At 40.1% G+C, this 24740-nt stretch overlaps 1 protein-coding gene across 2 annotated transcripts in view; it reads left to right on the forward strand.

The window, feature by feature from the left end:
• The first annotated feature begins 19618 nt into the window (after nucleotides 1–19618).
• NPTN (neuroplastin) overlaps nucleotides 19619–24740 on the forward strand; it is a 66734-nt gene continuing 61612 nt past the window's right edge. The window contains exon 1 of one of the 2 annotated variants that reach the window (XM_040227378.1): nucleotides 19619–19801. In XM_040227378.1, coding sequence (XP_040083312.1) covers nucleotides 19711–19801 — 91 coding nt within the window. In that variant the 5' untranslated portion in view covers nucleotides 19619–19710. The remainder of the gene's footprint in view (nucleotides 19802–24740) is intronic. The other variant, XM_040227377.1, reaches the window with a different exon arrangement.

The raw sequence follows: 24740 nt of genomic DNA on the forward strand, positions 1-24740 counted from the left end.
TTTTTCTTTTGTTAATCCGTCTTTTGTTACAGGAGCCCCAGCGAGAACCTAAAAGAGTAGAAGGAAAAAATTTCCCTACTTAACAATGTTTAGACAATTCCGTTAGGTAGGGAAGGGTGTATCTTATGAAGGGGGGAAAAAAACCTGAATATTTGTTGACTAGAAGGACAGATGATGCTTGGTTACCAAATATTTTCAGTTCTCCTTCTGGACAGTAGGATTGTATTTTCCCATATTCTTGAGGTTAAATGTGGTCATGTAACTAGTCATGGCCAAGAAATGTGAGTGGAAATGATTTGTATCATTTCCGGGTGGAAGCTCCAGAGCCAATGCCTGAATCATCATGTTCTCTTTTCCTCTGGCATAATGACTGGCAGTGTCCAAGATTATGGCTGCTTCAACACCCCTGGTCCCTGAGTGGCTAAGGACTGGAGCTCCCCTGACAATCACTATGGACATGTAGCAAAAACAGAAAATAAACATTTCCTTTTTTTAAGCCAAAAACATTTTTTAAGTAGCATAATCTAGGATATCCTGACTAACAGGCAATTTGCAGATGGGAAAATCCAAATGGTTAACCTGTAGATGAGAAGAGATGCTCAAGAAACATAAAACAGCAATGAAATACTACTTCATGTCCCTCAGATGGGCAAAAATTAGAAAGTATAAGAATACCAAATATTGAAATATATGGGGAAATAAGAATCCCTATGAAGTGTTTGTGGAAGTAGAGAGTTGTAGGTAACCTAGGTATTCAACATGGAAAAATAAATAAACAAATGGAGTGGAGGATTATGATGGACTACTAGATTGCACTCTAAAGCATTAATTGTATATTTATAGAATATAGTGGGTATATATTTAACAGTGTTGATTGAATAAAGAAACAAATCTTTTTAGTACCATTTATGTAAGTTAAAAATACATAAATGCTTAGTCATTCATTTGTGTCTGACTCAGTTGAGACCCTTTGGATTGTAGCCTGCCAGGCTCCTCTGTCTGTGGAATTTTTCAGGTAAGAATTCTGGAGTGGGTTGCCATTTTCCTCCTTTAGGGGAATCTTCCTGACCCAGGGATTGAACCCATGTCTTCTGGGTCTCCTAAATTGCAGGTGGTTTCTTTACTCCCTGAGCCATCAGAGAAGCCCTAAAAATACATGAAGTAAAAATAAAGTCTTCCTATAAAGAAGAATAGAAAAAAAAAAAAAGAAGAAGAAGAAGAATAGGGGTTGATGGGACTTCCCTGGTGTTGCAGTGGTTAAGACTCTGTTCTTCCACCACAGAGGGTGTGGGTTTGACCCCTGGCAGAGGAACTAAGGTCCTGCATGCTGCCTGGCATGACCAAAAAATTAAAAAAGAAAAAAAGTTGGAATATTGCATGAAGACCAAAATAAATAATAGTAATAGTACCAATAGCAGTACCAATAGATGATGATGATGGAATATTGTAGACTGACGATAACTGGTTACTGTGAACTGAGGATTAATTCAGTCCGATGCACCAAAGGCCCACAAAAGCAAAGTTCAATTAATGAAGATAGCATGCAATCGATGGAGAAAGCACAGCAGAGCAAATCACATGCTAAGCAAATATAGCAGTAATTTAAGACGTAAGTTAGAGATGTATTTTTCTCAAAGAGCTTCAAAGAGTTAACAAGGACAGGGAGCATGAGTGGACCATGGGTAACTAATTAAAGGTCTGCCCTGGAAAACTCAGCCAGTCATCATCTCCTCTATATATAGAGCAGCCGGCTGCAGTGTTTGGCCTCAGGATAAAGCCATGATTACCACTCTCTAATCAAATTGCAAAATCTGCCTGAGGGGGACTCCCAGTTGGGTCTTGGGACCAGAGAATCAGATTACGTGGAAGACAAGTGTTTAAATTCACAACATTTAAGGAGGAAAGAAGAAAGAAAATTTAAAATGCAGTCCACTCATGATTAAAATAAAGCACTCACCTTGAGTAAAGTCTTCCCTTTTTTAGCCACTTTATGAACTTTTCTGACTGTTTCTTACCTAGAGACTTTCACCAATCCTGCAGTGAAGGAGAGATAGCAGTTGTGGAAATATAGCTTCAATTATTAAGAGAATGACTATAAAAAAGCTATATATCAACCTAGTCTTGCATTAAAGATATAAATAGATAATTAAGAATCATTAGACATTAGGGAAACCAACAGCATAGAAGAGAAGAACCAAGATGAACAAATAGGACATTCAACCCTAGAGGAAACAGTTAATTTAGGAAACAGAATTTTTAAAATATTTAAATTATCGTTCTCGAAGATAGTCAAGCAAACTGCATCCGTAAAGTAAGAATATGTGGCTATGAAAAGGTAGCAATAGAAGAACAAAACAATATTACTGACATGCATTTAAAAAGAGAAAAAAACATTGGGCAAGCATCCAATGTTGTTTTCCATATAAAACATTATTTCATTTCTAAGAAACAGAAATGGGCTTAAGCAATAAGGAAACAGAAAGTCCTGATATAGGGGGTTCCAGAATTAGTTGATTTATTAACTCCATGATACCATCTGGAGCCCAGGTTCTTTCCATATCTGCGTTCTGCCATCTCTTAGTCTCAAGCTGATAGCAAGATGACTGTCACAATTTTAGATGATTTCCTGTGTTTCTTTCCTCTTAGGAATAAGAAAATCTTTACCAGAAGCCTTTTATTAATTTATCCTTATGTCTTATTACCCAAAACTGACTCACATTTCTGAGCCAATCACTAGCAAAATGAAACAGATTATCATTTTTTTTTACCTGCTAATATTTAATTAACCAACTTTTCTTTTTTTAATAGAGGAAAATGCTTTACAATGTTGTATTGGTTTCACCATACAACAATGTGAAACCATCATAATTATATATATCCCCTCCTTCTGAAGCCTCTCTCACCACCCCACCATCCCATCCCTCTAGGTTGTCACAGAGCACCAGCGTGGGCTCTCTGTGTTCTACAGCAGCTTCCCACTAGCTATCTATTTTACACATGATAGTGTATATATGTTAATGCTACTTTCTCAGTTTGTCCCATCCTCTCCTTCCCCTGCTGTGTACACAAGTCCATTCTCTATATCTGTGTCTCCATTCCATGCCTGCAAATACATTCATCGGTCCTATTTTTCTAGATTCCCTATATATGTGTTAATATACAATATTTTTCTCTTTCTGACTTATTTCACTCTGTATAACAGGCTCTAATCTCATCCACCTCACTGCAATTGACTCAAATTCATTCTTTTTTATGGATGAGTAATATTCCATTGTATACATGTACCACAACTTCTTTATCCATTCATCTGTCAATGGACATCTATTTGGGTTGCTTCCACATCCTGGCTATTGAAAATAATGCTGCAATGAACATTTGGGGTACACGTATTTTTTTGAATTGTGGTTTTCTCAGGGTATATGCCCAGGAGTGGGATTACTGGGTCATTGTTATTCAGTAGCTAAATTGTGTCTGACTCTTTGTGACCCCATTGATTGCAGCATGCCAGTCTTCCTTGTCCTTTGCTATATCCTGGAGTTTGTTCAAACTCATGCCCATTGAGTTGATGATGCTGTCTACCACTCCCTTCTCCTTTTGCCTTCAGTCTTTCTTGGCATCAGGGTCTTTACCAACGACTCTGATGTATCAGGCTCTTTGTATCAGGTGGCCAAAGTATTGGAGGTTCAACTTCAGCATCAGTCCTTTCAATGAATATTCAGGGTTGATTTCCTTTAGAATTGACTTCTTTGATCTCCTTGCAGTCCAAGGGACCCTCAAGAGTCTTCTCTGGTGCCACAATTTGAGAGCATCAATTCTTCAGTGCTCAGCCTTCTTTATGGTTTGTATTACTGATCTTGTAAAGAAGGAAATATAAGTTGAACACATAGCACGGGACTGAGAAGGGAAACAAACATTGTGAGTCCTAATATTTTCCCAACTTACTGCCCTGATGAAGTTTTCTCAGTGCAGGAAGGGAGAACTCAACCAGAATTGGTATTGCCAAGTTGAAGAAACAGAGATTTGAATTTGGAAAGGCCATCATGGCTAGAATTTTTGGGGGACTATGCCAAAGCTTTTGACTGTGTGGATCACAATAAACTGTGGAAAATTCTGAAAGAGATGGGAATACCAGACCACCTGACCTGCCTCTTGAGAAATCTGTATGCAGGTCAGGAAGCAACAGTTAGAACTGGACATGGAACAACAGACTGGTTCCAGATAGGAAAAGGAGTACGTCAAGGCTGTATATTGTCACCCTGATTATTTAACTTATATGCAGAGTACATCATGAGAAACGCTGGACTGGAAGAAACACAAGCTGGAATCAAGATTGCCGGGAGAAATATCAATAACCTCAGATATGCAGATGACACCACCCATATGGCAGAAACTGAAGAGGAGCTAAAAAGCCTCTTGATGAAAGTGAAAGAGGAGAGTGAAAAAGTTGGCTTAAAGCTCAACATTCAGAAAACAAAGATCATGGCATCCAGTCCCATCACTTCATTGGAAATAGATGGGGAAACAGTGGAAACAGTGTCAGACTTTATTTTTTTGGGCTCCAAAATCACTGCAGATGGTGACTGCAGCCATTAAATTAAAAGACACTTACCCCTTGGAAGAAAAGCTATGACCAACCTAGATAGCATATTGAAAAGCAGAGACATTACTTTGCCAACAAAGGTCCGTCTAGTCAAGGCTATGGTTTTTCCAGTGGTCATGTATGGATGTGAGAGTTGTACTGTGAAGAAAGCTGAGCACCAAAGAATTGACGCGTTTGAACTGTGGTGTTGGAGAAGACTCTTGAGAGTCCCTTGGACTGCAAGGAGATCCAACCAGTCCACTTTAAAGGAGATCAGTCCTGGGTGTTCTTTGGAAGGAATGATGCTAAAGCTGAAACTCCAGTACTTTGGCCACCTCATGTAAAGAGTTGACTCATTGGAAAAGACTCTGATGCTGGGAGGGATTGGGGGCAGGAGGGAAAGGGGACAACAAGGGACGAGATGGCTGGATGGCATCGCTGACTCGATGGACGTAAGTCTGAGTGAACTCCAGGAGTTGGTGATGGACAGGGAGGCCTGGTGTGCTGCGATTCATGGGGTCGCAAAGAGTCGGACATGACTGAGCGACTGAACTGAACTGAATACTGGAAAGGAGGAAGTTATGCAAACAGAAAGCTCTAGAGCAGGGAACCCTAAACCTCAGTCTGCAGACCAGTACTGGTCTGAGGCCTGTTAGGAACTGGGCTGCATAGCAGAAGGTGAAGGGTGGGTGAGGGAGTGAAGCTTCATATGCTGCTCCCCATTGCTGTCCATCACTCGCATTACCGCCTGAACACCGTTTCCCAGCTGTCTTCCATAAAACCTGTCCCTGGTACCAAAAAAGTTGGGGACTGCTGCTCTAGGATCAGCAGAAGGATACTTGAGACTAGTCTCTGGCTGAGTCTAAGCTGCACATGACTAGGGTGAAATCAGAAGGCTGGGGAAAGAACCACTGGCAAACAATATGCTGAATAGTTCCTGGAGCTCACACACAGCTGGGACTAGTTTTTGTTCTCACCGGCCAGAATGGAAAGACTGTAAAATGAGAGGCATCCTCAGAAGAAGAACACCTTAACAGAAGGTTTTAATAAACCTGGGGAATAAACATCAACTGCTCTGATGTTATGACAACTCAGAAAAGCAAGCCTCAAAAAGATCAAATTGATCCACAATAATTAAAAAAAATTTTTTTGGATTATAGTTGCTTTACTATGTTGTATTAGTTTTTCTTGTACAGAAAAGTGAGTCAGCTATACATATATAATCCTCTTTTTCAGATTTCTTTCCCATTTAGGTTATTATAGAGCACTGAGTAGGGTTCCTTGCACTATACAGTAGGTTGTCATTAGTTACCAATATAAACAGAACCCAACATGCTTAAAAAAAAAAACAACAAAATGCAGCATAAAACAAGTTATCATGTAGCACATGTAAGGAAAATGACCAGGCATACAAATTAGCAGGAAAACAATGACACAAAGCCAGGAGAAAAAATGATCAATAGAAATAAACTCAGAAAAGACAGGGATGATGGAATAGCAGACAAGGACCTTAAAATAGCTATTGTAAATCTTATAAATATGTTCAATATGTAAAGTAAAATACAAAAATAATGAGGAGACAAATGAAAAATATATAAAGACCCAAGTGGAGCTTCTGCAGGTGAAAAACACAGTGACCTGAAGTGAAATCTGTCTAGGATTGGATTAAGAGCAGATTTAATACTGAAGAAGAAAAGAGATCAGCACATGTGAAGACAAAAAGAACATAAGCTGTCCAGAATTGAGCACACAGAGAAAAGAAAAAACTGGGGGAAAAAATGAACAGAGCCTAGTAATCCTATAAGACACTATTAAGTGATCTAAAGTAGGTATAATCTGAGTTGCAAAGGGAAGGTAGAAAGAAATTTATTAGAAGAAATAATGGCTTATTTTCCAAATTTGATGAAAGCTATAAACCTACAAAGCTAAGAAGCTCAATGAACTCCAAGTATAAAGAAACAAACCCACAAACAGCAAGGCCCAATATAATTGAATTGCTGAAGAAACAGTGATAAAGAGAAAATTTTAAGAGCATCCAGAAACAAAAAGACACATACGTTTAGAGGAACAATAGCAAGAATTACAGATTTCTCATCAGAAACATTGCAAACTAGAATATAGGCAATGACATCTTTCATGGATTGAAAAAAAAAAAACCTGTCAATTTGGAATTTTGTACCTGACAAAAATGCCTTCCAAAAGAGACAAAAGCCTGGAAAATTTATCACTAGCAAATCACCACTGTAACAAATGTTAAAGTTTATTAGGCAGAAAAAAATGATACCAGATGTAAATTTGGATTTTTACATAAGAATGAAGAGTTCTAGAAATGGTAAATATGTCAGTATAAATATAATAAATACTTTTTCTTATTTTTAAGCCTTTTAAAAATGTAACAGACCACTCAAATATATTTTAAACTTCCATTATAATTTCTTCTTGTGTTATTTTGGAAGTATAGTGTTCAATTTCCAATTATTTGGAGAATTTTTCAGATATCTTTGTCTCATTCACTTGTAACATATTTCTTTATGGCTTGGTGGCTCAGTTACTAAAGGATCTGCCTGCATTGCAGGAGACACAGGTTTGATCCCTGGGTTGGAAAGATCCCCTGGAGAAGGAAATGGCAACCAATTCCAGTATTTTTGCCTGGAAAATCCCATGTACAGAGGAGCCTGGTGGGCTAGAGACCATGGGGTTGCAAGAGTCGAGCACAACTTAGTGACTAAATCACCACCACCACCATACTTTGTATGATTTCAATGCTTGTAAATTTGTTGAGATGTGTTTTATAGCCTCAAACATAGGCCATCTTAGTGATGTGTACTTGGAAAGAATGCATATTCTGCTCTTTTAGGTAAAGTGTTGTATGAAAACCATTAGGTCCAGTAGATGGATAGTGTTATACAAGTTTTCTCTATGCTTATAGATTTTTCTATCTACTTGTTCTATCAATCACTGAAAGAGAAGTGTTGAAATCTCTAACTATAATTTTGGACTTGTCTTTCATCCTTCAGTTTTATCAGATTTTATTTCATGTATTACAAAGCTCTATTTGCATGTACATACCCTCTCAGATTATGCACTCTGGGTGAGGACTCCATTATTATTATGCAATGTTTCTATTACTCCTTAGTATTATTTATCCTTCTGAAGTCTATTTTGTCTGATATTAATATAGCCATTCTAATTTTCCTTTAATTCTTGTCTGCACAGGATACTTTTAAAATTCTTTTACTTTAAACTTATCTGTGTCTTTATATTTGAAGTGGCTTTCTTATAGATAGCATATAGGTGGGTCTTGTTTTTTATTTTATTTAATCTGACAATCTCTGTCTTCTAATTGGAGTACATACCTTTAATATAACTATTAATTTGAATGGGTTTTAATCTATCATATTACTATTTGTTTTCTCTTTGACCCATTTTTTTCTTTGTTTTCCTTCTTTCTTGCCTTCTTTTGAATTGAGTATATTTTAAGATTCTATTTTATTCTCACTATTGTTTATTAACTCTATCTCTTTTGTTTTTTAGTAGTTATGCCATAAAAGTTTTAGTTAATCACAGATTTCCTCCAAACAATATTATATCACTTCACATGTAAAGTGTGAAAACCTTAAATCAGTATATTCATCTTTCCTCACCCAAGCCCTTAATATTATTGTTGTCATACATTTCACTTCTACATAAGCAATAAACCCCACAATACATTATTATTTTTGCTTTAAATAGTCAATTATATTTTAAAGATATTTTAAAATAAGAAAAAACTTTTTAATATTTACATGTTTATTATTCCCAAAGGATTTTCTCTATCTCATTTTAAGGCTTGGAATAAATTTATAGGAGTCAAGCCATAGTTCGGTAGAAGGCTACACACATAGATCAGTGGAACACAATAGAAACCAGAAATAGACAACACATATATGGACAACTGATTCACAACAAAGATGCCGAGGTAATTCAATGGGGATAGGATAGTATTTTCAACAACTGCCTTAAAAAAAAGAAGTCTTGATCCTTACCTCCTACTATATACAAAAATTAATTCTGAATGGATCATAGACATAAATGCAAGAGCTTAAACTTAGTTCAGTTCAGTCGCTCAGTTGTGTCCGACTCTTTGCGACCCCATGAATCACAGCACACCAGGCCTCCCTGTTCATCACCATCTCCCAGAGTTCACTCAGACTCATGTCCATCGAGTTCGTGATGCCACCCAGCCATCTAATCCTCGGTCGTCCCTTTCTCCTCCTGCCCCCAATCCCTCCCAGCATCAGAGTCTTTTCCAATGAGTCAACTCTTCACATGAGGTGGCCGAGTTTCAGCTTCAGCATCATTCCTTCCAAAGAAATCCCAGGGCTGATCTCCTTTAGAATGGACTGGTTGGATCTCCTTGCAGTCCAAGGGACTCTCAAGAGTCTTCTCCAACACCACAGTTCAAAAGCATCAATTCTTCGGTACTCAGCCTTCTTCACAATCCAACTCTCACATCCATACGTGACCACTGGAAAAACCATAGCCTTGACTAGACGGACCTTAGTCGGCAAAGTAATGTCTCTGCTTTTGAATATGCTATCTAGGTTGGTCATAACTTTTCTTCCAAGGAGTAAGCGTGTTTTAATTTCATGGCTGCAATCACCATCTGCAGTGATTTTGGAGCCCCAAAAAATAAAGTCTGACACTGTTTCCACTGTTTCCCCGTCTATTTCCCATGAAGTGATGGGACTGGATGCCATGATCTTTGTTTTCTGAATGTTGAGCTTTAAGCCAAATTTTTCACTCTCCTCTTTCACTTTCATCAAGAGGCTTTTTAGCTCCTCTTCACTTTCTGCCATAAGGGTGGTGTCATCTGCACATCTGAGGGTATTGATATTTCTCCTGGCAATCTTGATTCCAGCTTGTGCTTCTTCCAGTCCAGCGTTTCTCATGATGTACTCTGCATATAAGTTAAATAAGCAGGGTGACAATATACAGCCTTGATGTACTCCTTTTCCTATTTGGAACCAGTCTGTTGTTCCATGTCCAGTTCTAACTGTTGCTTCCTGACCTGCATACAGATTTCTCAAGAGGCAGGTCAGGTGGTCTGGTATTCCCATCTCTTTCAGAATTTTCCACAGTTTATTGTGATCCACACAGTAAGGCTTCCAGAAAAAAACACAGGAGAAAATCTTTATGTCTTTGGGTTGGGCAAAGATTTCTTGGATAGGGCATTAAAAAATAAACATTAAAAGAATACATTGATAAATCGATTTAATCAAAATTAAAAACTTTTGCTCTTCAAAAGGCACTATTATGAAAATGAAAAGCAGGGTAGAAAATGGAGGAAAATGTTTGTAAAACATACATCTGATTTACATTTAGAATATATAGAGAATTCTTAGCACTCAATAATAAGAAAACTCAATTAAAAATGGGCAAGATGTTAGTAAACATTTCACCAAAGAAGATAAGTGAATTGCCAATAAGTACATTGAAAGATGTTCAATGTCATTAATCATGAGGGAAATGCAAACTAAAGCCACATGGTTTACCACATACCTATTAAAATGACTAAAACATAAGAGACTGACCTTGTGAAGTGTTAGTATAAAAGAACCAGAAGTCTCAAATGCCACTGGGAACATAATGGTACAACCAACTTTGGACAGCAGTTTGGCAGTTTCTTAAAAATTAATCATACACCTACCATATGATCCAATCATTCCACACCTAGGCATTTATCCAAGAGAAATGAAAGCATATGTCCAAACAGAGTCTTGCATAAATGTTCATGGAGCTTTATTTGTAATAGGCATTACCTGATAACAACCTAGTAGTTGATCAACAGGTGAATGGATAAACCAGTTGTGATTTATCTGTACTGTGAAATACTACTCACAATAAAGAAGGAAGTATTGGGCTTCCCTGGTGGGGCTCAGTGCTAAAGAATCCACTTGCCAATGCAGGAGACACAGATTCAATCCCTGGTCAGGGAAGATCCCACATGATGCGGAGTAACTAAGCCTGTGCGCCACAACTACTGAGCCTGTGCTCTAGAGGCCATGCACCACGACTACTGAAGCCAGGGCCCTAGAGCGTATGCTCTGCAAAAGGAGAAGCCCCTGGAATGAGAAGCCTGCATTGCAACTAGAGAGTAGCCCCTACTCGCTGCAGCGAGAGAAGAGTCTGCACATCAACGAAAACCCAGTGCAGACAAAAATAGAAAGAAAACTACTGACACATAACAATATGGGTGAATCTTGAAATAATTATGTAGCTGTCAAAAAATAATACATATCATATGGTTCCACTTATATAAAACTCTAAAAGAAGCAAACTTACAGTGACAGAGAGATCAGTGGTTATCTGGGGTAGGTGGGGAGAGATGGGAGGAGGGACTATACAGAGGCACATGGAAACTTCTGGGGGAGACAAATGATAGGGATTTCACTGGTGTATAAATATGCCAAAACTTATCAAATAGTATACTTTAAATATGTGTAATTTGTTGTCTGTTAATTATACCTTAATAAAACTGTTTATAACATTTAATGACATGCTTCTTTGTGCCATTTACTATGCTGGTATACTGGTTCATTAGTTGCTAAGTCATGTCTGACTTTGCGACCCCATGGATTATAGCCTGCCAGGCTACTCCATCCATGAAATTCTCCAGGCAAGAATACTGGAGTGGATAGCCATTGCCTTCTTCAGAGGAACTTCCCAAGCCAGGGATCCAACTTGGGTCTCCTACATTGCAGGCAGATTCTTTACCATCTGAGTCACCAGGGAAGCCCACATTTACTATTCTAGATACTGGGGAATAAAACAGTAAATAATGCCCCTCCATGAACTCACAGTGGAAAGGGAACATCCTTATTTCTTGTCTGTCAGCTTGATCCTCTTTCTGCAGACTGGTTTCTTACATATGACAGGACTTCTAGCCACTGACACCTCAAGTCTCACATCTCATTGTTCATATCACTGAGGATATAAGTGAGATACTGTCCTTTCTAAATTTTAATCCAAAAATTTCCCAGGGCTTCTGAGTGGCCTTGCTGGAGTCTCGAGAGCTCCCTTGAACAAAACAGGGGAAAGGGGTCTTGCAAAAAAGAAGTGGTCTGATTAAAGCCATGTGGACCAGAGCATTTCTCAGGAAAAAGGGACAATACTGAAGAGACACGCTGTTACCACTATAATTATTAACATGGAGACACTGGACATGTGTTTCCCAATTCATTCCCAACAGTGGGAAGATCAGGGACCTAGAAGCAACTTGGGCATTCTGATGCTAGCTCTAGTGTTGCAGACTCTATCCCCTTTAAAACCAGAACCTAATAATCCTCCTTTAAAAAAATGTTTAAAAACTTTTTAATGTATTTATTTTTTGGCTGCACTGGGTCTTCGTTGCTGCATGTGGGCTTTCTCTAGTTGTGGCAAGTGGGGGCTACTCTCTAGTTGTGGTGCATGGCCTTCTCATTGCCGTGGCTTCTCTTGTTGCAGAGCATGGGCTCTCAGTGCTCTGACTCAATACCTGTGGCCCATGGGCTCTAGCGCTTGGGCTTAGTTGTTCCACAGGATGTGGGATCTTCCAGGACCAGGGATCAAATTCTGTATCCCCTGCATTGCAAGGCAAATTCTGACCACTGGGCCACCAAGGAAGTCCACTTTGTCTTGTGGAGGTCTCCAAACCTAGAGCACCATCATCACCTGAGAGTTTGTTAGAAATGCAGATTATCAGTGCCCCATGCCCCCAGGCCTACTGACTCTGAACCTCTGAGGGTGAGTGTGATGAGAAAACAGCTATTGTGAACTGTTATCTAAGCGCTTTACAGTATAACAACTGTTCTTACACTTAGACTCTGAACAATAAGATGAGAGCTTGAGTTTAGGATCCCCACCACGAGTTCCCACTTTGCTTTTCCTGGGGCACCTTTTAAAATAACCACTTAGAGTTGAGGCCAAGAAAAGTTAGTGACTTCTGCCCCAACCACCTTGTAAGGAGTTAAGTGCTTGCTACCCTGTTCTCTCCTGCTCCCTCTTGTCCTGAGACGGAGAAGTGCCCTTCCTCTCATTCATCATTTCCCCCAATCCCTGTTTCTGGAACTTGTGAAGTACTAAATCTTGTACCTTGACTTCCTTTGTGTGAATATATTGAAACTGTGCTTTCAGTCAAAACCATCCAGGATTTTCACTTCCTCAAAGTGGAGCTCAGATACTGAGAGAGCTGCCTGCTGCCCCTGTTTGGGTGGTTAGTCCCTCCTCAGTCACAGGTCATAATCTGCATTTCTTAATTTAATAAGCCAGCTATGACCCCCTCAAGACAATGCGGCCCAGAAATCTGTGTTTTAAGTCTTCTTTGTCATTCTGCTACATACTTAGATTTTTTTTCCCCAAGATTGCATTTGAACACTTGTTCTTAATTTTAGCTGCATATTGGCATCATCTGTGGATTCTTAAAACTGACGCTTGGATCGCCCCTCCAGAGATTCTGAATTAATTGGTGCAGTCTAAGGACTTGGATTTTCTTAGAGTTCCCAGGTGACCTAATGTATATCAAAGTTTGAGAAGCAGGCATTACAGCACATTAGAGCACATCACGCGGCTGCACATGCTGGGCCTCACTCCAGATCAATTAAGTTGAAATCTCTGAAGATGGGACCCACATATTTTTCTATTTGCATATATGTACATATAATATTGTATTATACAGCCCAGAGATTTTAAATACATATACATAATTATATATATAAATATATGTACGTGTGTATGCTCCATTGTGTCTGACTCATTTATATATATAAAATAAAGGGGGACACAGACTCCTATGTCTGTTTTAGTTGTGTCCATACTTGAGCGGGGATTAAAAGGGGCTTATATATTGACCCCAAAAGCCCATCTTTAACACAAGCTGTTAAGTTGCTGTTAAGTTGCCCTGTCCTGTCCTAGCACTGGTCATCATAGCAGAGGTGGTACCCCAAGTGCCTTCTGAAGAAATGATGAGCAGCCAAAACTCTAGGCCAGGAGATGAGCCAATCTTATGCCAACCTCAGCAGACCTTGCCCAAGGAGATTACTTCATCCTCAGATAAGATTCATGAATCTGAAGAGGGTCATCTTAGGAGAGACTGACTTCTTCAAGATGATGATAGCCACCCTCAGCATTTTCCCTTTGGAGTCAGTCCAAAAGATCTGGATTCAAATTCTATTTGGTTTTATTACCTGCCAACTGAGGATACTGAATAAGTTGTTCTCTTTTCTGAGCCTTAGTCATCTTGCTTATGAAATGGAGTTTTGGTGACCAAGTAAAATGATGGGATATTGAATGTAGAAAAGCCTTGTAAGCTGTGAAAAACTTTAAAAGGGTTTTAAAATGAGCTCATGTTCTAGATGGGGAGATTGGATATGGAGATATGTTAACTCATCACACAAGGTTTGATAACAGTTTTTAATGGTACAGGGAAAGGAAGCACTGAGAGGTGGTCATCCTTGGCAATTGCTGGAGTCTCTTTGGAACGGCAGAGTGGAAGGAGCACTGGACCGAGAGAGAGGAGTCCCAGGTTCTGGGTCCAGCTATGTGACTCATCTATTTACTCATGAGCTAGTCACTAAATACCCCATGAATGGCAAATACTGTGTTAGGCACTGGAGATTCAGTGGTGAATAAGTTGGTCACGGTTTCCTCCTCTTAGAAGTCTAGAAACTGAGACAGGTGTGAGTCAAATAACTGCACAAATAAATGTAAAATCCTAACTGTGATAAGCGATACCAAAAAGAGGCAAATGGAGCAATGGGTGTATATTATACCAAGGTTTAATTGAGTTATGGAGCCCAGAAAAGTCTTCCTTAACAATGGACAGTTTTGTTTTGCACATTTTTGACTGAGGTATAATTTCAATGAATTGTGACAAATGCACACCCAGTGAAATCATCACCCACTTCAAGACATAGAAAGTTTCCATCAATGGAAAATTCCCACATGATCCTTTCCAGTCAGTCTCCCAGGAAAACACTGAAACTGATTCAATTTCTATTAATATATATTAGTTTTGCCTACTTCAGAATTTTATATAAGTAGAATTATACAGTATATACCTTTTTTGGTCTCATTTCTCTCAGTATTACACTTCTGAATTCATCCATATAATTGCATGTATCATTCTTTTAGTATTATTATATTTATTATTACTTTTATTAGTCTTTTTATTATTCATTTTTTAAATTCTTTCTATTGCATGTGGTTCATTCTTTTTTAATTGGTGAATAGTACTCCATTGTATGAATATACCAAGTTTGTTTATCCAATCACCCTGTTGATGAATGTTTGGATTGTTTCTTGTTTTGGGTATTATGAATGAAGCTGCTATGAACATTCCTGTTTAAATTATTTTGTGAGAATATGTTTTCATTTCTTTTAGGCAGTAGGGATACAAGAATAGAATTCCTGGTCATAGATTAGATATATATACTTAATGAGAAGCTGCCAAATAGTTCTCCAAAGTAGTTCTGCTATTTTTGTATGAATACCAGCAGTATATGTATGGGAGTTCCAGTTGCTTTATATCCCCACCAACATTTGGTACTGTCAGTTTTTAGAAAATTATTAAATTTGAGTATGTTTGTGAAGTGGTATCTCATTATGGTTTTAATTTTTCATATTAAGGAGGGATGATTTGAAGCTGACATCTGACGGATGAGAAGTAGACCAGGTAAAGAGGATGGGGGTTGAGCATTCCAGGCAAAGAGAACAGAATGTACAAAGGTGCCAAGGGAGCAGAGCAATCATAAAGAACACAAAAGGAGTGGGGTGTAGGGTGAGGCTGGTGAGGGGAGTGATGGGAAGTATCAAACCATTCACTTTCAAGGGATCATGTGGGTCTGGGCCATGCAGACACCAGCAGTGAGTGACCAGAGTGAACTTAAAAAAAAAAAAAAAGTCACACCAAAAAACTCAGTAATGTCTTGGACCAGATAAAACCCTAGAAATTTCCTATTATTCTGGGAGGTAGAGAGGGAGGCTCATTATGACCAAAATTGAATTTCTTGTCTTCTTGGCAGAAAGGTGCTCAGAATGGATTAAATTTCATTCAAAGAAGTGAAAGAAATGAGCATTTCTTGCATGTGACCATTGCAGTTGCAAATTCACGCTTACTTCAAATGAAAGAGTAGGATTTCTGGGTGGTGTTGAGTATGCATTTGAGGTTTGAGACCATGAATTTAAAATGATGTCATTCTCTGTATGATTTTTTTCTCAGGCAACATTCAGCTGCTCAAGCACATGGTGTGAAACCTCATCTCAGAGGTTGCTTAGCCAGGTTGTGGTTTTTCTAGGAAAGAATGTTGGAGAGTAAGGTGAGTAAGGAAACAATTATAATGATGAATCTTGGACTCTAAATTGGACCAGGAGGGAAGTGAAGAATGGACAATGAGAATTTGTGGGATTAATGGATTAGTGGTCTCAATGAGATTGAAGAATGACAGCAAATGAGGTTCTAGAACATGGAACTGAAAGGACAGGAGAGTAAATGGAAAGTGAGAGCTATTATATTTTCATATTCCAAAGATGGAGCCTTTTATGGATCACTAAAATGTTGAGGGTGTAACCATGGAAGTGGTGGCTCAGTTGAGAAGGTTTTGGAGATAAGAGACCAAGGTATTGACTAGATCATAAACATGAATACTGAACTCACCCAGAGTTCAATGATTGTGCTAAGAGTTGGAAGGAGCAGGGGAAAAATTACTTTGGTGGGTCAGAAGATGACAGCAATCAAGATGGGCAGGGTGGTATATCTGAATGGAAAGAGCAAATCTTTGCAGAGAAAGGAGTAGGGAAACCATAGAGAAGTGCAATGTCAAACTCTATTAACACTTGCATCCTTCCAAAGACAATGAACCACACCAAAAACAAATCAATCAACCAACCAAACCAGGAAAGCCTTTCAATTGGGAATGCTCTATCTTGCCACTAAGAGGCACTATCAATACTGGAAAACCAGATCTCCAAGCAGTCCCTGGGATGGGAAAATCCCCTGGAGAAGGGAAAGGCTAGCCACTCCAGTATTTTTGGTCTGGAGAATTCCATGGACTGTGGTCCATGAGGTCACGAAGAGTTGGACATGACTGAGTGACTTTCACTTCACTTCACTTCACTTCAAGCAGTCCCTGGAGGCCAGGAAAATGTGTTTTAGCCTGAGCCCTGAGGACCTCTAAGTCTCTTATGAGATATTACAAGGAGTTCAGCCATCCTCCCACACAGCTGCACATACCTGTAGAGAGAATGTTTATGTGTAATATAAACCTTAAGAAAGAGGGAAAACTTAAATTCCTTGTTGTTCAGTGGGCTCAGCTGTGTCCAATTCTTTGTAACCCCATGGACTTCGGCACACCAGGGTTCCCTGTCCTTCACTATCTCTTGGAATTTGCTCAGACTCATGTCCATCGAGTCGATGATGCCATCCAACATCTCATCCTCTCTCGCCCTCTTTTCCTCCTGTCCTCCATCTTTCCCCAAATTAGAGTTTTTTCTAATGAGTCGGCTCTTCGCATCAGGTAGTCAAGTACTGGAGCTTCAGCTTCAGCATCAGTCCTAGATTCCTTTAAAAAATGTACTGAGTTATAAGATTTTTTTTTCCCCCCTAAAAGGAGGTCTGAAACCACAGCTACTATCATGGGATTTGATGACTTTTCTTCTAGGTAAAAAGATTCCTCATAACTGCAGGTTTTTAGAGTTGATGGTAACACTGTACTTTAAAATTTTCTTCCTGAATCACTTTTTGTAAGAAGCATGACACAGTGGGAAGAGCAGAGGGGCTGGAGTTAATATTGTAGCAGCAGCAGCAGCAGCAATAGTATTTATCATTATCACCAACATTTGAGTGTTTACATGAACCAGAAACCAATCTAAACATTGTACATAAATTTAGTCATTTACTGCTCTTAAATCATATGAGTTAAGTATGTATCAATACTATCATTAACATCATTTGACAGATAAATAGGATCCAGAGGGACAGGTCACTTGTCCAAGCCACAGTTAGTAGATGGTGGTGGTAGTATGGGGTGGACTTGTTTTCCCTAACCAGAATAGTCCAAGTTATGCAAGAGAAAACACCTCTGAATCTCAGTAGCTTAAGTCAATAGGAACTACCAGTTTGGCGGGAGGTCTGGGGTTTTCATGCTAACTTAGGAACCCAGGCTGACGTAAGCTTCATTTTGACACATGCCAGTGATCATGATCACTGATCTCCATGCAGGGAAGAGAGTATGCTCTGGTGTCTTCAACTGAAAAGAAATCCTTCTACTTAAAAACGATGCATGTCACTTTTCACTGGCCTGGTGGAAGCAAGTCACATGCCATTCCCCCCTTCAAGAGGGAAAGGAAAGGCAAACCAGATTTTTTTGGTAGTAATGACTACCAAAACCATTCAGATCCTGGGTAATTTATGCCTCTCTCAGTCTCAATTTCCCAACCCACTAAACGAGCACCATTGTTCTGTAAGGATTCCTTGTTGAAAGTCTCCCCATCAGATACAGATTTTCATGATGAGGCAGGATGGTTGCATCCCATCAAAACTCCCATCAGCTGAAAATCCTGGTCTCACCAGGAGCCCTGCAGCCCTCCAACCAGAGCTGTCTGCACAATGGCCTTTGTCCAAAGACACATGCCAAGCTTTTTATCACTCACTCACCTGAAGTCTTGAAGGATAATGCTTCATTTAGGTCAACAATGCGCCATAGTTGTAGCTTGCTTGAAAGCTCAGGCTGGAACCACCAGGTGTCTGGTTCACCCTGAAAGCTTGAGACCACTTTGGCTTGAGTGAAGGTCATGGTGAATGCTCCTTCTTCCAGATTTTTCAAGTTTTCACTTCAAATTGAGTCAGGTCACCAGGACTGCTTACTTGGCCCCTCTCAGTTTCATTCCACAGACACTCCCCTGGATGTCTGCTCTGAGTCAGGGATGAGCTAAGACCCAGAAACTCCTTTAGCAACCAAGGACTGATGATGCTCAGGTTGTACCAAAAATACCCTTAGAAAGGGCATTCCCCAAACTTCCATCCAAACAGTAGTGACACTGCCAGAGCACCCAGCTGGCTCCTTTCCAATGGGTCGTTTTGCTGTGCAGTCATTTGCCCTCTTCCTTGCTCTTCTAATAAGCTGGGTTGTGAACTTCGTGATAGTAGGGACCACTTTTTCACGTAGGTTTCACGGCACACAGTAAGTACTCAATGTTTGCTGCACAAAAATACTTCTGAAGATATTTCGTATAGTTAATACATGTTGACTTCCTTGTAGAATTTAGTGCCCAAACTGCCTAACGAGCAATTAGTCTAGTTGATTTTCAGGCCTGAGATTTTAGGTAGTTAAAATAAGGCCAAAATGGGGGCGGGGGAATAGAAGGGCGAAGAAAAGGAGGACATTTCACGCAGAGGGAGATGTCGAAGCAGTAAAGCACAAGGGAATACCAGGCACGGGGAGTGCACCACTTAGCCTAGAAGGTTAATACAGGGGGTTAAAGTGGGAGGTTGAAGCCAGATGCCAGGAACAGGTCTAAGGTTAAAGTCCAGAAGGAAGTCCAGAAGGAAGAAATAATAGGAGTTTGATAGGGAACAATAAGAGTAAGGCCGGTGGTGCATTAAATTTTGCAGCCAAGAGCTCCAACTAATGAAAGGCAGGATGGGCGGAGGAAATATATTCTCAAAGCTTCCTCTTATTTATGGGAGCTCCGACTTCACAGAGGAATCAGCAGAACAGAATTCTCGGTTCCCCAGGGCCAAGACTGCCGGAGGAGCCCCGCCTCGAACCGTCACGTGGCCAGAAGCGCCGTTGGCACGTGACCCATCTCCCGCTAGGCCAATCAGCCTCTGCAGGGGCGGGGACGCGGAGTCCGAGGGGCGGGGGATCGATTGAGCCTGCCTCTTCTCGCGAGCCTTGATGCTGTCGCTCCTCAGCCGCCCACGGCCCGGAGCGAAGGTCTCGCGAGGCTTGGGCGCTGCGGCGGTAGGAGGAGGACGGGGAAGGACGGAGCCCTGCCACGGCTGCCTCCCTCGCTCTCTTCCTGGCGCACTCGCCCGCCCCCTCCCTCCCTCCCCTCCCTTCCCCGGCCCCGGCTCCGGCCCCGGCCCATTCGCTGTTCCGTCTTCTGCAGGGAGGATGTCGGGCTCGTCGCTCCCCAGTGCCCTGGCCCTCTCGCTGTTGCTGGTTTCTGGCTCCCTCCTCCCAGGGCCAGGCGCCGCTCAGAACGGTAAGCAGGGCGCCGGGGGCCGGCCGGGCGGGGGCTGAGGGACGGTGGCGGCCGGAGAGGGCATTTCGGGGCCGGAGGAGGTGGCGGAGTCCGGGAAAGGGGGCTGGTCGAAGTCTGAGGTGCTGCGGGCCCGACAGGACCAAATGCCGGTCGCGAGTTCGAAGAGGCGCGCGGGTGTGAGAACCAGAGGCGCCTGTCCGAGAGGTGGGGGCGTCCGATAAGAGCTTGAGGTGTTGCTGATATAGAGGCTCCACATCTTGGGGCTCGTCGCTCCGAGTCGGGGAGGGGTCCCCGAAGAGGCCGACCTGAGGAGCTGGAGTAGCGGGGGCGGATGAGGAAGGGGTGCAGCGTTTAAAGGCTGCACAAGACCGACATTTGTGTTTAAGGTGACAGAGAGTGGTGTCAGGCTCCACAGATGAACGGGGGTCCCGGGCGCTGGGGTCGTCCAAGGTTCTTCTGGGGCCCTGTAAGACTGGTGACATCCTTAAAAAATAATAAGAGACGTTGGGGGAAGGGAGTCCTGAAGAATACTGAGCAGAGTACTAGAGCCCTGAGGAGGGGGTAAGGAATCAGGGAGCCTTGGCTGTGGAGGTGGAGGGAAGGTGGGTGGGAAGCCGAGGTAGTGGGTTGACTGCAGTAGGGGATTTGGAAAGAGGAGCAGCAGAAGCTGGAAACGAAGTGGGGGAAGAGGGCTCGGTTTGCTAAGGAGGGTGGAGTGTTGGGCATTCTAGGGTAGTGGCTGGGAGAGCAAAAAGGAGTTTCTAAATAAGGAGAGGAAAAACGAGCAGAGGATGGGGAGAAAGGGTTGAAACTGAGGTAGGGGGAATTATTTGTTGGAGAAATAAGGATGCCTGGCTATAGAAATGGAAGTGGGGGAAGACAGAAAATAAGGGAAGGGAGTAAAATGCAGGAAGCCGGGGGTGTAATGTTGGTTTGCAGTGTGGAGGATATATTAGGGAAGGGAGGAGCTGAGTTTTGGCAAGTGCTGTATGATGTTGGTTGGGCCTTTCACACAGCTGAAACTGCAGTGGTGGGATTGAGGGCCGGCATGGAGAGAGGGAGATGGAGGGAAGTGTGTTTTTAAGGTCGAAAAGTTTCAAAACAGAAGAGACATTATTTCTGAGGAACGTCAGAGTAGTCCCTGGGATGTGTTCAGGGTACAGTGGAAAGGAGATGATTGAACTGAAGATAATTGAACTGGCTTTTGAACTGAAATCCTTTAGAGAAGATGGATACATGGTGGGGAAGCGTGGTGACGGGGGATCTAGACAAAAAAGATTCTGATTGTTAAAGATATGTGTTAAAATTCAGCTGCTGAATCAATCTTTTAGAGATGAGATTAGAAGTATTGTGAACCAGTTTCTGCTCTTGTGACAGCCTTTAAGAAATTTCAAAAATATTTTTCTAGGAAAAAAATTGTGAGGTTGAACTCATTCATGACTTTACTGGAGAGTGAACTGTAAATTCTTTTTGCTAATTCTTTGGTGTTTCTTTGTTATGCTAGAATAGTTTAAAATTACTCTTGTTGGAATAGCTGAAATTAAAATGGCTTTCATTAAAAAATAAAATCAGTGATAAAGCTAATGGAGTTAAGCGTTCTAAGGAGAATGCATGCTTACAATGCTGAAGATTACACTGAAAATATATCAGTCAAGGTCAAAAAAGCATCAGTTAAATCTAAGTGTTTGTTGTACCAAATCATACAAATAAAATCTTATGTATGCTTCATGGCTTTGAATGATCACTGCAGGGGTCAGGAAGGAAACATTCTTCTATTTCTAGCATTGAATACGTGAAGCATATTGGATATTTTACACTCCAAAGCATGAGGCCACTGTGGAAGGCAAGGAAGAGTTGGTCTGATTTGTCTTATCAGTTTTTAGTCTGTGTTACCAATAATTTCAGCTATTCAGTTTGTGGGAAAAGCAAGGTTTCATTAGGCACAATAGGCGAGAGATTTTTGATCTTAACAAGTTTAATCTCTGTGCTGGCACACAGCTTCTTAGAAAATTTATAATACAGTGAAATTGTAGTTTCTTAGCAACTAAAGCAAGGCTTTTGCATAGGCCTATGAAGACTCATCTGGCTATTCTCAGTGATATGTGTTCTAAATACAGCATAGTGCAGCCTTTTCCTTGAAATGAGCTTGAATTCAGTCACGTGACTCGTGAAGTGAAGCTGAGCTTGTAGTTGACCCAAATGAATGTAAATTTAATTCAAGAAGAAAAGGCTGTTTTTTGAGTTTGAGTCCATATAGGTAAGGATGCCTTTTTATAGCATGTCTGTAAGATTAAAGTTTTCTATTGGTAATAGCTCTTCAGTAGTCTGACCTCATGTCTTGGGGTTTGTATTTTCTTATAGTGTTTCAGAAGTGGATACTGTGTTCTAGATGAACTTGAAAAGTTGGATTATCTATTTAAAATGATGACTTTAAAAAAGAAACCTCCCCAAACCTTGAAGTATTTCTGGTTTAAGTATGTGGTAGTTTAGATTGAGTATAGATGCTTTTCAAAAGGTCTGTTGCATTATTCCTAAAGTGAAGAATTTGAATTAGATGACCCTTAAGGTCTCCTCTAGCTGTGATCCATTACCAGAGAGATGCAGGGCTTTTCATTCAGATAGAATTTGTTTCCCATCCAGATATAGACTTGTAGGATCATAGTTTCAAGTAAAATGCTTATTTAAGGTGTCATTTTAAAGGAAGAAGCCTGACCTAAAAAATAAACTTCCTGGTAAGACTTTGAAAGCTTTAGACTGAAATGAAAATTGAGTTTAGTGTAAACCAGACAGTATTATATGATGGTCAAGAGCACAGACTTTGGATCCTGATAGACCTGGGTTTGAGCCCCATCTCTTGGACTGAGTGACCTTGGGTAATATGCTTACTACTTCCAAGTCTCAGTTTTATCATCTGTAAAATGGGGTTTATAATAATGCAGTCCACTAGGGATGATGTGAGAATTAAATGAAACAGTTTTAAAGCACTTAGATTTCTGCCTGGCCTATAATTAGTTTTTGGGGAGTAAATTTTTACTATATGTAACACTTTACTATATGTAACATATGTTACTATATGTAACATATGCTACTTTACTATATGTAGCATAACAGTACTATATGTACTGAGTGTATCATAACAGTACTATATGTACTGTTTGCTTACTATAGTGAGTAAATGTTAGCTATTTACTATTATTATCCTTTAGAAATACCATTATTAATTACTTATTTTTCTTTGTGTATATATTGAGCTTTGTTAATGCTGCTCACTGTCATCTTGAATAAAGTTAAATAGGGCATTTGAAGGCTCCAGATTTGTGCTTTTTGCTTATGTAACTTTTTTTAGAAAAGTGACCAGCTGTGTTGCGTGTGCATTTGTAGATTCTGGTGAGGAAGTTCATATTTCCATTTCATTGTCTGGGAGATTTCATGTTTTTGTTTTGTTTCAGTGAACTAAATATCTTGTTGTGAATAAGAGAAATAGAATGTAGTGCCTGGACCACAGTGAAGTGTTGGAGGTGTTAGCTGATGAGTGCATGTGAAGTGTGAAAATGTAATATATTCATATTGAAAATATAAAAATAGATAACACTGTTTAGTGGGAGAAAATGGATCTAATGAATTTTATTATTAATGATCTAAATTTTAAGAAACCATTTTGCTTGGATGATATTAGATAGTTGTGAACATTGTGTAAAAATGCCAGTATTTGCATGAGATGATTCATGAATCTTTTTCTTTTCTGTCAAGTGCTGTTTGCTTCAGTGGTTTGGCAGTTTTCTCTCCTTGAGTATGTTTTTAGACATTTGCTGTTGATTGTGCATCTCTCCTTTGGGTGAACTAAAATGAGCAATGGAAGACATGGTATCTATGGCAGCTGTGGCACAAATGACATGCCAAGTATCAAGCAACAAATCTTAACATAATTAGTCCAAAAAGAGATTTTAAATGACCAGAAGAAATTGTTTGCCTTGAAATTCATTAGCATTTCCTAAGGAGATCATAAGCCTCCAGACCCTCATGCAACTGACAGCAGTGTCACTACTGATGTAATGAAGCACCCAGGCACGAGAAATTGGTCAGGGGACCAGGGTGGAAAGGCCATGTTACAACATCAGGATTTGTTTCTGGGCTGTTAGTCTTTGCTTTTCAGGGTTCCTGGATTCAAATTAGAAAAGAGATGCAGTTAGGTTTTTGTGTTGCCTGACATAACAGAGCTTACCCTGTTAGTATACCATGGTTTAAAACAGCAAAAGACAATAAAAGCCTTTACATGTAAATGTGCCCCACAGTCCAAACATTTGGCATAAATTAAGATTGAAGTTCATTACAGGTCTGGTTTTCTGTGAGTTATACAGATCCTCATGAAAAATTAGACTGCTTTGTCTTAAAGTAATTCCTTGATTTTTCTCATTAATACAATTTTGATGGGAAACATTTTCTCTTGTGGAGTATACATTTAGACATTAATAAAAGGCAAAATGTCATTGTGTTGTCTTTATTCATATTTTTAAAATAAAAATAAATATTTAACGGGTCTGCAAAGATAACCAGATATGAGTAGAAAACTGCTCTGGCAGTTTGGACATTGTTTTTCATTTATTTAGTTTGAGCTGTTTTTTCAAAGTTAAGATATTTCATATTTAAAATCTGAAATTTTTGCTGGGTCCATGTAAAGGTATTTTTACAAGACAGTTTGGGAAGAAGATAAGGTGTTCATATCTGTACAAATGAAGCATGTAGAAAAGTAAGGAATGATTGGGATATCACACAGGAGATGTTCAATGAAAGCTTGAATAAAATTTTGCAAAGAAATTTTGGAAAAGAGAATTCTATGAAAAAGTGTCTGAGGCAGTCTCTTTACAGTGAGCACATTCTGGGCGGGATCAAAGGTGGAGAATGAAGTTCTGAGAGAAAAGGCAGAAGAAAGGCTATAGTT

Source organism: Oryx dammah, unplaced genomic scaffold (genome assembly GCF_014754425.2).
Source record: "Oryx dammah isolate SB20612 unplaced genomic scaffold, SCBI_Odam_1.1 HiC_scaffold_26, whole genome shotgun sequence".
NCBI lineage: Eukaryota > Metazoa > Chordata > Mammalia > Artiodactyla > Bovidae > Oryx > Oryx dammah.